The sequence below is a fragment of the Emydura macquarii genome, unplaced genomic scaffold (genome assembly GCF_026122565.2).
Source record: "Emydura macquarii macquarii isolate MOO-44397 ecotype Brisbane River unplaced genomic scaffold, CSIRO-AGI_Emac_v2 contig_450, whole genome shotgun sequence".
Lineage (NCBI taxonomy): Eukaryota > Metazoa > Chordata > Testudines > Chelidae > Emydura > Emydura macquarii.
The window spans coordinates 1,226,210-1,240,538 of NW_027130587.1; the positions used below are offsets into that span (position 1 = coordinate 1,226,210).

At 58.2% G+C, this 14,329-nt stretch overlaps 1 protein-coding gene across 1 annotated transcript in view; it reads left to right on the plus strand.

The window, feature by feature from the left end:
* LOC137146653 (elastin-like) overlaps window positions 1-14,329 on the plus strand; it is a 52,223-nt gene that overhangs the window by 24,025 nt on the left and 13,869 nt on the right. Inside the window, exons 9-15 of the mRNA XM_067538149.1 lie at window positions 538-609; window positions 943-972; window positions 1,258-1,329; window positions 10,769-10,810; window positions 12,683-12,727; window positions 13,728-13,832; window positions 13,923-13,982. Of these exons, the coding sequence (XP_067394250.1) occupies window positions 538-609; window positions 943-972; window positions 1,258-1,329; window positions 10,769-10,810; window positions 12,683-12,727; window positions 13,728-13,832; window positions 13,923-13,982 (426 nt within the window). The remainder of the gene's footprint in view (window positions 1-537; window positions 610-942; window positions 973-1,257; window positions 1,330-10,768; window positions 10,811-12,682; window positions 12,728-13,727; window positions 13,833-13,922; window positions 13,983-14,329) is intronic.

The following is a 14,329-nucleotide window of genomic DNA, read 5'->3' on the forward strand; positions in this document are numbered from 1 at the left end:
ATAATTTAGTAATGTATTCCCAGCACCTTGGCCCGCTAACCATATGTGCATCGTGCAAGAATATTAATGACCAGAGTGTCACCAGTTTTCATATATCTCTTACAAGAGACTTGTTGGATAAAGGTTATGACAACAGTGTGTTCTGTGTAGTGAGTTTGCCAGGCCTGGAAACAGCTGTCGTTCCAGACAGTGACCCCTATGGGCACTGGGGGTCACAGAGTCACACGGAGACAGAAGCACGGGACTGGGGAGGGGGCGCAAGACTGCAGGAAACAGGAAGTGACGGGGTCTGAGACAGGCATCCTCCCGGGTCACCCAGCAGCAGCTGCTCAGCGGGAGCTGGGACAGAGCAGGGATGTGGGCACAGACAGGGGCCTGTCTCTCAGCCCCACAGTCAGTAATGCAGCATGCATTGGGACGGGGGCGCGTGCCTGGCACCCTGCGGTCGGCCCCACAATGTGGTGCGGGGGGATGGTGGGGCTGTCCCGGGTTGTCCCTGCCCTGCGTTCACTTGGCTCGCTCTGCACTGTGTTGTAGGGGTCCGTTACCCTGGCATAGGTGTTCTGCCTGGTGTGCCCACTGGGACTGGCGTCAAGGCAAAAGCTCCAGGTACGTTACCCTTCCCCGGAGAGTACCAGGTACCCACGGGGCAGGGGCTGGCATGGCTCCTCTGCGTGCTGGGGTGGGTGGGCAGCCAGGGCTATGCAGAGATGACAGGATGCTGCATCCTTCATCACGCCAAGCGTGCACGGGGTGGGAGAGGACATATGTTCCCGGGGTCAGTTACAGGGTGTAAGAAGGACTTGGGTGAGGTGGAGGCCTACATTGATTGGCTCAGGCCCATATGGACTGGCGTGGGCCCACATGTGCCAGCTCAGGCCTGTATGGACTAGCTCAGCCCCCTATTGACTGGCTGTAAGGATCCGTTTCTCTCTTTAACAGGTGGAGTAGGAGCCCTTGGAGGAATTCCCGGTGAGTCACCCGGCTTCCCCGCCTGCTGCATGCTTTCGTTTGCCCGGTCCATATACCCAAGTGATGCCTCCACAGCCCCCAGGCCTGCCTGCTGCAGTCAGGGTCTCAGAGCCCCCAGCGCTCCCAGCGATGGCCACGTGGAGCGTCCTGCTCTGCTGCTGCTGGGGGATTCTGGACACGCCACGGACACTCAGCTGGTGGGCGGGCTCGCGGAGCAGGTGCTGGCAGGGTCCCTGGGCACTGGACATTCGCCGTAGCCTGAGAGTTTCTGCTGTTGTCTTTCAGGATTCGGAGGCTTTGCGGGCCAGCAGCCCGGCGTCCCTCTGGGATACCCAATCAAAGCACCCAAGCTCCCAGGTAAGCAGCCTTCCCTCGTCTTGCCCCGGGGGGCAGCTGGAGTGGCTGCTGCTGTGCTGGGGGGTTTCCTCGACATGAGCCCTGCCTTTCCCGCTGCACTTAGACCCGAACCCGAGCCCCAGCCCTTCCTGCCATCCCCCCCCAGCCCTGGCCATGAGCCCCGGCACGTGGGAGCAGGACAGATCTGTCCCAGGATGAGCCCAGGGTGGACTGGACAGCGCTGAGCTCTCTGCCGGAGCAGCAGAGCCGGGGAGGGGCAGGGGCAGGGGCAGGGGAGGCACAGAGAGGCTGGCAGCACATTTTACCGGCTCTTGCTTTCCTTTGGATCCTATCTGCTAGTTCTTTACTATTTGTATTACCACGAACCTGGCAACCCCAGGCCTGGCCCAGGGGCCCTCTGTGCTCGGTGCTGTACAGACATATTCACATTCGGTGCGGTTCCGCCGAGCGGCCCAGCTCGTATCCAGGGCTGCTGCTGGCACAAAGGCGGGCGACATTTCCAACATGAGGCCCTGAATCTGTACTAGGCACCGAGAAAGTGGCCTGCCTGGATGTCCATGAGAGCTGCTGGGCCCAGCTTTCGCCTCCCAGACGCTGCCCCTCTCTGGCTCCCTGTGGAGGGCAGGGCTGGCTGCTCGCTGCGCTGGGCACGGAGGGGAGCAGTAGTGCAGTCACACAGCTAACCAGCGTTCACCCACTCCTCAGCGGGGCAGTGTGGAGATAGGGGCAGGTTAGTTTCCCCCCACTCCGCTGGAGGTGCGTGGGTGCAGGGCCAGGGATTTGGGCATGTGGCCAGGCTGGGCTGTCCGGAGACGTGTGCAGGACGAGGGCTGGGAGCTGCTGCAGGTAGCCTGGGACCCAGCCCCGTAGGATCTGGGAGCGCTGCATTGCGGGAAGCTGGCTGGTGCGGAGGCTCATTGTCCAACGTGCTGATCCAGGGCTCTGCAGCAGACGCCTCGGCTGGGCGGACGGGGGTCAGAGCCAGGCCAGAGGAGCTGCTCCCACATGGGGTGTTAGCGAGGGATCGCTTTTAAGCCCTATCTCTCAGGATAACTGGTTCCCATGGCTACAAACGGCTGCTCTGGTGGAGACTCGACCCCGGCGTCTGAGCCCCTGGCGCTGGGCAGGGTCCCAGACAGACGGGGCAGCGCGCTGTGAAACTCCTCGCCCAGATCAGCCAGTTCCCCCCGCTGGGGCCCATCTCAGCGCGAGGCAGAAATACTTGAACCAGGCCGACTTCCTCCCGCAGAGGCTGAGTTACACTCATTAGGGCCATTCTTTTCCTGAGCAGCCGATTCTCGGGAAGCCAAACAGCCGGTCAGGGAGATCGCTCCCCCGCAGCATGGCTTCCACCGCCCCGCCGCTGCCCCAGACTCCCTTTGATGGGGTGCCTGGTGCTAACGAACAAACCGTCAACGTATGGCTCCAGCAGCGCCTGGCTCCTTCTGCAGCACGGCCCCACCAGTGGCCTGGAGCCCAGACGCGCCGACACCCACTTACTGGGGAGGCACCATTAATAAATCACAGGAGATCGCCCCGTGGGGGAGCCGTGCGCCGTGTCCCAGTGCTGCAGGCTGCACTCCCCCGCCCCTCCCCATCCCCTCTGCTGCGGGGTTCAGTGCGCCCAGCCTGGGTCACTCTGCCTCTCTGCTTTTCAGCCCCCCACAGAAACACCCAATTCCCGACCACTTCTCTGACTGCTGGGGTCTCTCCCAGCCTCTTCCAGCGAGACGGCCGACACCCAGCCACCTGGGGCCAGGCAGAGAGAAGGCCTGTTTGTCCCAGGTCCTGTAAACTCCTGCAATTTTTTTCATGAGTCTCACACCCCTGGGTGTTGTTTAAAGTGTCCCATGATCTCACAGGCTCTGGGTGCAGCCTTGCCAACTTTCCCTTGCTTGTGAACCCTCCGCATTGCTTATTTTTAAGCCAGTCTCCTGATTTTTATGGGGTCTGGGGCCCGACTTGTTGTTTTTGAATGCTTGCACTTGGCCAGACTCAATCAGACCCACTTCTCTGGGTACCTACATAGAGGCCGAGGTGCTGAGTTCCTCTGGGTGGGGGTTGAGGGCTCAGAGTGGGGCTGGGTGGAGCTAGCAGCTCCTCAGAGCATTTTTAACACCTGCTTATATTTTCTAAATTGCCGGCTTTCTTGTGGAAAGAGGTGCCATCCTGTGTTGTGGTGGGTGTTCATGGATTGCATCACTTATAAAGGTCAGAAGGATCATTGTGAGAATCTAGTCTGACCTCCTGGCTAACATAGGCCGGAATATATAATGTCCCAGGCATAAAGGGTCACATCCCTGAATCTGAGGTTTCTGTGCCTCCACCTCTGAGCGCCAGGGCTATATGGCCAGCATGGACTGTGCCTTAACCTTTGCTTCTTTATTGTAACCTAAGGACTTCTTGATGTTGCTGGCCAGTTGACCAGTAAGGCCGAGATGGCCCTTTTTATGGTTAGTTGACTAGGCCGAGATCGCCCTTTTTATGGTTAGTTGAGTAGGCCGAGATCGCCCTTTTTATGGTTAGTTGAGTAGGCCCAGATCGCCCTTTTTATGGTTAGTTGAGTAGGTCCAGATCGCCCTTTCTGCCAGTTGTTTGCCGAAGGCTGTGTACACACCATCGCTTATGGTAGCTTCTGCCACTCACTCGCTCGCAGGAGCTAGAGTAATTCAGTTGACGGGAGAAATCGCTCCCGTCAGCTCAGAGCGTCAGCACTAGCAGCGCTACAGTGGCTCTGTCGGCTCTGCAGTGTAGCCAGAGTCTGAGCAGGGATCACCCTTTCCAGGAGTTGTTTGAATAAGTAGCCATCACTCTCTGTGTTAGTTATTTGACAATCACCCTCCCTTGGGTTATTTGACTGGGCAGCTTCACCCTTTCTCCGGGTTATTTGACCAGGTGTCGCTAGCGCTTTCTATTCATTATTAGACTAGGTCTCGACTGCCTTTCCTATCACTGGTTAGAATAAGCAGCGCCTGCCCTTTCTGTGAGTTCGGCACCAGTTACCCGTCCTCTCCGATATTTCAGTAGGCCACAATCACCTTTTCTATGGTTATTTGACTAGGCTGTGATTGCTCCTCCTATCGGTTATCTGAATAAAAACGTGATCGCCCTTCCTATGTTAGCTGACTAGTCAGCAGTCGTCCGTGTAAAGCTACTTGAATAGCATGCGATTGCCTTTTTGTAAAGTATTTCCATAATCATTCGGCTAGGTGCTGAGAGCTCCTTGTGTTGGGCGTTTGGCTAGGTGGTGATTGCTCTTTCTGTGCTTATTGGAACAGGCAGCGATCGGGGTTTCTGTCAGTTGTTTGAATTGGCGGGGATCCCCCTTTCTGTTGGTTATTTAACCAGGCTTTGATCGTCCTGCCTGTGGGTTATTTCAATAATCCGCAATCCCCAGTTTACGGGTTATTTGAATGGGTCGTGATTGCCTTTTCTATCAATTACTTGACTGGGCAGCGATCACCTTTTTTGCATTATTTCCCTAGGCATCGCTTGTTCTTTTTATAGCTGATTTGACTAGGCAGCTATTGACTCTCCTGCTGATTATTTGATAGGCCATGATTGCCCTTTCAACTATTAATTTCAATAAGCGGTGATTGCCCTTTTTAGGGCTGTTTAAATAGGCAGCGATTTGCCTCCCTGTGGTTTAGTGGACTAGGCAGTGATCCCCCTTTCTGTGGGTTATTTGAATAAGCAGTGATTGCCGTTTGAGTCAGGCATTTGAATAGGCAGCAAGCACTATTTGTATCGGGTATCTTAATACCCAGTGCTCTTCTTTTTATGGGTAAATTCCACAGGCAGCAATCCTTCTTTCTCTGGGTTATTTGAATGTGATGTGTTCAGCCTTTCTCTGGGTTATTTGACTAGGTGTCAATAGCCCGTTGGTAGAGCCCTGCAAATCTGCGGCTCTCCACTTTATATCGGCGGCCCATGTTTGCGGATTGCCAGTTATCCGTGGACCATGTTTGCGGGTCGCTGATTGGATGCAAATACAAATTTGTATCCGCGCAGGGCTCTGCTCGCTTGGTCATTTGACTAGGCTGCTATGTCCCTCTCTGTGGGCTATTCAAATATGTTGCTATTGCCCTTTCTGTGGATTATTTAACTGGGCTTTGATGTCCCTTTCTCCCCATCATTGGAGTGGGCAGCGATGACTCTGTTAGTTTTGATGAGCCATTGTTGGCCGTTCTCTTGGCTGTTTGACTAAGGAGAGGTCACTCTTTCCATGGGTTATTTGCCTCTGCCTCACTAGCCCTTTCTATGGGTTATTTGACTAGGCAGAGATCCCCCTTTCTTAGGGTTATCTAAATAGGCGGCACTTGTCCTTTCTACTGGTTACATCACTAGATAGCAATGGCGATGTCTACCGTCAATTGGATTATCCCCGTTTCCACGCGTTATTTAACTCTTGGTCAATAGCCCTTTCTGCGGCTCGGTTGCCGAGGCAGAGATTGTCGTTTCTATCGTGACTAGAACAGGAAGTGTCACCCTTTTGGTGGTTATTTGATTAGGTGCTGCCACTCTATCCATGGGTTATGTGAGTAAGCAGCGATGGACGATTGCCGTTTCTCTGAGTTGTGTAACACGGCAGAGATTGTCCTTTCTACCAGTTATTCAACTAGGCCGTGATAGCCCCGTCTATGGGCTATTTGAATAGGATGCAATCGCCCCGTCTGTTGGTTATTTCAGTAGGTGTGGATCTCCCTTTCTGTAGGTTCCTGGGCGAGGCAGCGATCTCCCTTCCTGTATTTCACTAGGCGTTGTTTGCCCTTTCTAAGGCTATTTGCCCGGACAGCAGTTGCCCCACCCATGGATTATTTGAATAGGCAGGCGGTTGCCCTTTTCACCAGTTATTTGCTGAAGCAGCGATCGTCCCTGCTGTTGGCTATTTGAATAGGCGGTGTCCACACTTTCCATCGCCTGTTTGAACAAGGAGTGCTTGCCTTCGCTAGGGGTGGCTCTGCAGAGCAGCTGGCAGCGAGCTTCCCAGCCGAGGCTCCCCACTGCTGTGTAGATGTGCCTTGTAAGTGGTTGGACTGGGCAGTGATCGCCCCTCCGGGGATTATCTAACTAGGCAGCTCTTGCCTTTTCCATAGGTTATGAAACTAAGCAAGGATCACCCTCTCTGTCAGGCATTTCGCTGAGCTGTGCTTGTCCTTTCGATTGCTTATTTGGCCAGGTAGTGCTTGCCCTTTCTGTGGGTAATTTGATTCAGCAGATATCACCCGGCCTGGGGGCTATTTGCCTAGACAGTGCTCACCCAGATGGCCCTTTCTGTGGATTATTAGAATAGGCTGCTATCCCCATTGGTACGGATTGGTTGACTAGATGCCCATCGCACTATCTGTGGATTATGTGATTAAGCAGTGGATCTCCCTTTGTGTGGCTTATTTCTCGGGCCAGCGGTTGCCTTTTCTCTTGTTAGTTAGAATAGAAAGAGATGGTCCTTGCCATGTGCTCTCTGACCAGGCCGCCTTCAGCCCTTTCTGTGGGTTATTTAGTTAGGCAGCGTTAGCCTTTCTACGGTAATTTGAACAGGCAGCAGTCACACTTTCTCTCAGTCGTTTGAACTGGCAGGGGTCACCCTTTCTATCTTTATTTGATCAGGCTTGATGATCCCCTCTGTGAGTTATGTCAGTAATCAGCAATCATCCTTCAGATGGGTTATTTGACTAGGTAGCAGCGATCCCCTTTTCTCTTGTTTATTAGAGTAGGCAGCCATGACTCCTGCTATGGGCTATTTGAATAGGCAGTGATGGCCCCTTCCTGTGAGTGGTTTGCCAAGGGGCGTTCAGCCTTCCTAGGGGTATTTGGCAAGGCAACGCTAGCCCTGTCTGTGGGTTATTTACATAGGTAGAAACCACCCTTCCTAGGGGTTGTTTGACTAGGCAGCGAAAGCGCTTTGTGTGGATTATTTTCATAGGCAGTGATCGCTTTGTCCATGGGTCATTGCACTGGGCAGACGCTGCCTTTTACTGGTTACTAGAATAGGAAGCGACACCCATTTAATGTTATTAGAGTAGGCAGGGCTCACCCCTTCTGTGAGTTATTTGACGAAGGCGCTATCGTCACCCTTTCTATAGGCTGCTCGACAAGGCAGCATGTAGCTCTTGGAGGAATAGCAGCAATCTCGCTTTCCAGAGGGCTGTTGCCCTTTCTACGGCGTTTTTAAATAGCAGCCCCCACCGAGTGTGGGTTTGAATTCCAGCAGTCAGGAGCGGAGCATCGGCAGAGAGTTGAGTTTCAGGCTGGTGACAGGAAGGGACTGTACATTAGCTCATTCCTAGGCTTCCTTGTAATTATCACACTGAGTCTGTTAAGTCCGTAGTGGAGCTGTGGTGACTGGGTTTTCCTGCAGTGGCCTTCAAAGAACACCTACTGTCCGTACCAGGGAGCACCCAGCTCTTGCGGACGGGGCCACTGGAATGAGGGAGCTGAGGGTAAAGCGTGGTGGGGGTGACAGCTACCTAACCCCACGGGCAGGACACCCCAGGTTGTAACAGATGTGGTCACCCTGGCGGTGGGTTATTTCAATAGGCAGCGTTCAGCAAGTTCTTGCAGTTTTTCCAATTGCGAAGTTGTTCCCTGTTGACGGGGTTTCAAACTGGGGAGAAGCGTTAACATTTTGTTCACCAAATATTTCTTCGACATTTTGAATTTTCATCTTTGCCACTCAATGCAATATTTTTTTTCCTACTTTCTTCTTTCTCCCGCCACCCCCGCCCTTTTCACTATAACTTTCTCGACATTTTGATAAGTTACACTGTGAGAAAAGGAAAATGGAAAAAAAAAAAAAAAAAGAAAGGAATACTGAGGGGGAGAGATTTATAAAAAAAAATCCCCAAGGCATTCGTTTTTTGAAAGCAGAAACTAAACCCAATAAAAGCATTTTGCTTTGTTTCTAAATTTCCCACTTAAAAATGGAAAAACATCACTGAAAATCATTCGATACCAAAACCCATTCGTTTCCAGCTGCATCCCATTTTTTGGTGAGAAACATTTTCAGAGAAATATTCCAACCAGCTCCAGTTTTTTGCTCTGCCTCATACATTTGAGGGGGAGATTCTGTCCCCGCTGAGGAATTCTACAGGGGGTTGAAGACATACTGCACAGAGGAAGTGCACTTTCCTGTTACATTCTATGGGTTTTAAGGACCCCATTACGGTTCTGTAGAACTCTGTAGGCTTCGTCTCTTTAACGTTGACAGGCTCTTGCAGATTTGGACGTTTAAAGAGTTCTCAGAACCGATCAATCTCTTCCGCCTAGCCGAGGAAAGTCGAATATGATCCAGGGCCTGGAAGCTGAAGCTAGTCAAATTCAGACGGGAAATAAGGCGATAAATTTTAAGAGCGAGGGGAATTAATCAGTGGAACAGCTACCAAGGGTCATGGTGCGTTCTCCGGCCCTGCCAATTTTTAAATCAACATTGGATTTTTTTTTAAATGATCTGCTCTGGTTCAAACAGGAATTACTGGGGGCAGGTCTCTGGCCTGTGCTATGCAGGAGGTCAGACTAGATGGTCACAGTGCTCCCTTCTAACCTGCATATCTATGGACCTGTGGGTGAAATCCTGGCCTGGCTGGAGTCGGCGGCCAGCAGCCCTTTTGGAAGGAGAAGGTTCCCTGCAGCCCGGCACACAGAGCAGACTTCGCCTTGTCTGTCTGAGTGAATCCCCTTTGCAGGCTGTGGCCATTGGCGGCCGGAGTTGCGTTTCCAGTTACACACGCGCTGTCCAGGCGCAGCAGCTCCAGCCTGCTGCACACTGGGCGCCGACCTGCAAGGATGACCAGGGCTGTGTGGGCTGAGGCTCGTGCTAGCCTCATGCTCTGAGATGAGTCAGCACAGCCTGCAGATGCAGCCCTCGGGGCTAAGGGGCTGGAATGGTGCCCCACAGCCATGGCACAAGCATTGCCTGGGGACATGCTCCTGGCGAGGACAGGCTGTGCACCCCCCACAGAGCTGGGTATGTGGGATGAGCAGCCTCTGTGCCCAGACTGTTTGTGCTCCAGGCTGTGTCTGCTGCCGTCACGCAGCCAGCCGTGCCTTTTGTTTCTCTGTAGATTGCTGGGGGAACAAAATCACTGTTGACGCCGCAGAGCCAATTAGCAGAAAGCTCCCGTGGCCAACACGTGCAGGCCTGGGCGTGGGAGAGCTGGGGTCTAGGCCCGGCGCTGCTCTGTGCTCTCGGAGCGTCCCTAACGGCTGTGCCTTAATGTCTCCGTCTGCAGCACACGGGTAGGCGCTAAGCTCACAGCGCAGGAAGGGCCCGGAGGTATCGTGGGGCATGTGGGGACAGCTCAGTTCTAGGGACGAGCGGGTTGCTAGAGCCCTGTGCAATGCAGTCTCCCCAGCACAGCACTCCCCGCTGCATCTGGCCGGAGCGCTCTGCTTTCTGTCAGGGCGGTGCTGATGTGCGAAAGGCTGGCACGGGTGCAGGGAAATCTGGTCTCCACATGTCGGCCTGCGGGAGGGGCAGGAGCACTCTTCACCCGCAGAGACACGAGCCGAGGTGCTCTGACGCACTCCAGTCCCTGCACCGCCCTGCTCCCCTGGCTGGAGACGGCTCCGTCGTTGGGGCAGGAGACCCCCCCCCCGAGTGCTGGGGGGACGCTCAGGCCCACAGCTTCTAACGTGGCCTCCGTCTTTTGATGCTCAGCTCAAGTTGTTTTGGGCCAGGCACCAAAACCGGAGGTGCCTGAAACCAGCAGCTTCTCTTCAGCCTTTGGGCCTAAACCTTCCTTTTTCTCCATCTGCTCCTGCCTCAGCCTGAGTGGGCAGCCCGGTGCCCAGCCCCAGCCCCTGGGTTCCCCACGCCCGGCCTGGCTCACTAATCAGAGCCGCCCATCCCCTTGCAGCCGGTCCCCTGCGGTGCTGAATTGCCGCGCGGTGCCCTGAGCCTTGTGAGACGGGCCAAGTGATGGAGCTCCCAGCTCTTCTTCGGGAGACGCTTCCACTGCCAGCCCGTTGCCCTGCTCCGCAGCGGCACCATTCCTCCCGTCACGCCGCCCCAGCCCCGGGCGGACCTCCCGGCGGGGTGGCTGCAGCAGGAGGCTCCCAAAGACCGATTCCTGCCACACCTTTCCTTTGGCTGTCGCCAGCGTGGAGCTGGATGGGCGCCACTCTGGGGGCCTCTTGCTGAGCCCGTGCTGGGAGACGTGCTGCTGGCCGGGGGCTTTCACTGCCTGGCACCGCCCTGGCCGGAAGTGCCGTCTGCGGGGGGCTTGCCGGCAGGAAGGTATGGCTCTGAGACAGCCCGTCTTGGTGTTAAGCTCAGACAACTCATGTTCCCTGGATGGCTGGCAAACGGGGCACTTATGAACCAGAATGGCATGGCCTGTGTGCCGTTCTCGCCCGGCCGCGGCCAGGAAGCGACGCCCCGGGGCCGGCAGGAGCTCACACCCAGGGCTGCACTCACTTCCCATGTGTTTTCTCTCGCTAGGTGGCTATGGGCTGCCTTACAGCACTGGAAAGCTGCCTTATGGTGAGTGCGCTTTCGTTCTTAGCCCTCCCGGGATGGAGTCAGGGCCATCCAGTCACGGGGGTTCGGTGACTTCCCCCTCCCTCCCGAACGTGGCTTCCCGGCAGTGAGGAGAGGCTGCCTTCAAGGGGTTCATAGCTGTTCCAGTCCCCAGCGCTCTCTGTCGCCACCCGCCCAGGGCGACTGATGAGAGGCGTTTCCTAGGAGCTAGGACTGTGGCTGGCCTGGTATCAAAGCCCCGGGCAGCTGGTGTCCGGTGAGGCCGGGTGAACTGCTGGGGAGGTTTGCACAGGGCTGTGGGCAGTTCTGGGGCTGCTCCGACAGCCTGTGTGCGCCCTGCCCATCCCACGGCTCCGGGACACGCAGCACCACACACGCCGAGCAGGGGATGCTGGGGCAGGCTCACCATCTCGCTGACAAGCCTCCTGAACCTGGAGATCAGGGCTGGTGCGGGGGGGCTGAGCACTACCCCCCACACACGGCAGATTTTAACCCAAGAGCACCCACTTTCACCTGCCCTCTTACAAAGGGGGGCGTCCCCGTGATCCCCGGCTGCCTGAGTGACCCCAAGGATGACCAGGGAAGCGCTGGTGGCTCAGGATTGGAGGGGCGAAGGTGGCTCAGAGCCCCCTTTACTCTGCCCTGCTGTGGTCCGGCAGAGAGCGCCGGCGCCTGCTTCCGTGGCCTTGTGTCCGTTGTCCGCACTGCCTCCCGGGGCTGCAGCAGAGCAGCTGGCTTGGGGCAAGGGGCCGTGTCCCCTCCGCCGTGCCCTAGCCATGCCTGCACCCCTGCCGTGGGGTCTCTGACCCCCCCCAGGCCGCAGCCAGGCCAGAGGCTCCACGAAGAGGGAAGGGTTTGTTTATTGCCGTGTTTTGCCTGTCGCCTGAGATCCGAGTGCAGGAGCCCCTGGCCTGGAGGCCCACGTGGCCTCCCCGGGCGCCGAGGGGAAGGAGGCCACCTGGCCGGGCAGGAAGAATGCCGACAGCTGTGAACGGAGGCTGGCCCGGACTGGAGCCGGCTCCCTGGATCCCTGGCGTCCCGGCCGTGCAGGGCCGTAAGCCACCAATCGGCAGACGTGCCGAGGGGCCCCGGCCTCGGCCCTGTAAGGCGCTGAGCGTCTGCCCCTCCCTGCAGCCAGCCTCCCCCGGAGATGTTTGGATTGGCACCTCTGGCAAACTGGCTGCCCACAGCGCTCTACCGCAGCCCCTGCCTGCCGGGCTGCCCCGCTCCCCACCCAGCTGCCCGCGTTGGTGGCAGGGACTAACGGAGCCCCCACTCTCTGTGCTTGCAGGGTACGGACCAGGCGGGCTGGGCGTCGGTGCTGCGGGAAAGGCAGGATACCCCACAGGGACAGGTGCGGTGCTTGGCCTCTTCCCCGGGGGGGGCAGCTCGCCGAGCCGAGGGGCTGCTGCCGGAGCCTCCTTCCAGCTAGCCTTCTCCCAGTCCACCCCGACTGCCGGCCGCTCTGCGGGGACGGGCATGGGGCTGGCGGGGGGGGCTGGCTCTGGGAGGAGGGGGAGAGGGAGGGCATGGGGCTGGCTCCAGGCACAGTGGGAGAGGGGCTGGTTCTGGGGTGTGGGGCTGGCTCTGGGGGCGAGGAGGGGCGTGGCGGGGACTCCTGTCCCGTGGAGGAGAATGGCCTGGGGCCAGGCGTCCCGGCGGTGGCCAGGACTCGACTCTGTGCCTCTGGGTGGAGGAGGGGCTGGGTCACTGCAGAGGCTCCAAGGGCGACCGACTTCCCCTGGCGTGAGAGTGCGGCCCCTCGCCCTGTCGCTGCCCCACGGGAGGGGCTCTCTGGCTCGGGGGGGGGGGGCGCGGGGGCCGGGGGGGGGCTGTTCTGCTGGCATGTAAACATTTCCTCGTTTGTGTCTCCAGGCGTTGGAGCTCAGGTAGCAGCAGCTAAAGCAGCAGCGAAATACGGTGAGTTGCCCGTGTCGGCAGAGCCTGGATGCCAGGGTGATGGGCGTGGGCCGAGACCCACGAGTGGCGCCATGCGGCCTGCACCAGGAAAGGGAAGCGAGCGGGGTGTGTGGTGGGAGCCAGGCGGGAAACGGGCTCCCTCGGGAAGGGGACGGGACATAAAGCTCCTGGCAGGCCCCAGCGCCAGCCCTGGGCAGCAGCGCCAGGCACCCGTTTCTGTTCGGCCTGTGACTCCAGCCCACGATAGCACCACAGGGTCGCGCCGCCCAGTACAGCCTGGGGAGCCCTTCTTGTGAGCCATGGCCCCGCACAGCAGGTGGGGCCTGCAGCGTGGGGCAGTGGGGAAAAGCCTAGGGTGCCCCCAGACCAGGGTTGAGCTCCCTGGGGGACCCAGCTGGAGACCCAGGAGAGGGGTCCCCTGCAGGCCAGACACTGGCGTCCTGTTGGGGGATGCCCAGGAGCAGGGCGTGGGCAGCGACGTCCCATGCCCCCAGGAGAGGCGGCTCCGTGCGTGCGAGCCCCGGCGGCCGGGAGGCGTGCGGGCCGCTCTGTCCCAGGTCTCTGTGGCAGCAATGCGCTTCCGTGGGGTTCGAATCAGCAACGACCCAGGGCGACGGGGACTAACGCAGCCAGCGCCTTGGCATGGACACGCTCCCCCTGCCCTGCGCTGCCTCGGCCCGGCCTCGCGGCTGGCTGGGAAAACGAGCCGGGGCCCAGCGCCGCGCGGAGGACGTAACGACAGGGGCGTGGGGAGGCAGGCGTCCCCGTGGCACGGCCCAGCCACAGAAAACCATGGTCCCTGAGAGCCCTGCCGTGGCTCGGGGCCTGGCATCGCTGTGCCCTTCCACAGCCGGCGGGGGCGCTGGCGGAGACGCCTGGTGACGCTGCGGGGAGCTCGCTGCGTCAGTCGCGCCGGCGTGGGCCCTGCCTTTGTGTCTCCCGAGGCGTGGGCCGCTCTGCGCCACAGCGCCAATGCTCGTCTTGCCCGTGCTCTCTGCAGGTGTCGTGCCGGGTGCTGCTGGCATCCCAGGAGTCGGAGGGCTCGGAGGCCTAGTGCCAGGCGCCGGGGGTCTCCCAGGAGTTGGAGGGGTCCCAGGGGTTGCAGGTAAAGAGGCTTGACTAGCCCAGCCGATGGGCCGGGGGGTTGCTTGCGTTCCCCCTCTCGGAGCCCTGACCCTCTTCCCTTGTGACCCAGGAGTCGGGAGCCCAGCGGCGGCAGCGGCAGCAGCAGCAGCAGCGAAAGCAGCAGCGTATGGTGAGTAGGACGAGCAGCTCCTAACGCCTGGTGGGGCAGGCGCTGGCCTGGAGTCGCTGGTTCTCCCCTGTGGCAGGCCTGGCACCATGTGCGGATGGGAGTCTACGGGCTGGGCTGGCGCCCTCGGACAAACAGCCGAGCCATGAGATAAAGGGATTTATTGCGCCCCTTTGACCTCTTCACCTGGCCTGAGCCCACAGCCCGTCTCCCCGGCCCCGGAGCAGTTTCAGAGCGTACCAAGGCCCATTGCAGGCAGGACTCAGCCCTGCCAGGGGCAGCTGTTCTATGTCCTGATTTAAAGCCAGATGTTACCCAGCCCTGCCGGGTGAGAGAGGAAACGTTATCCC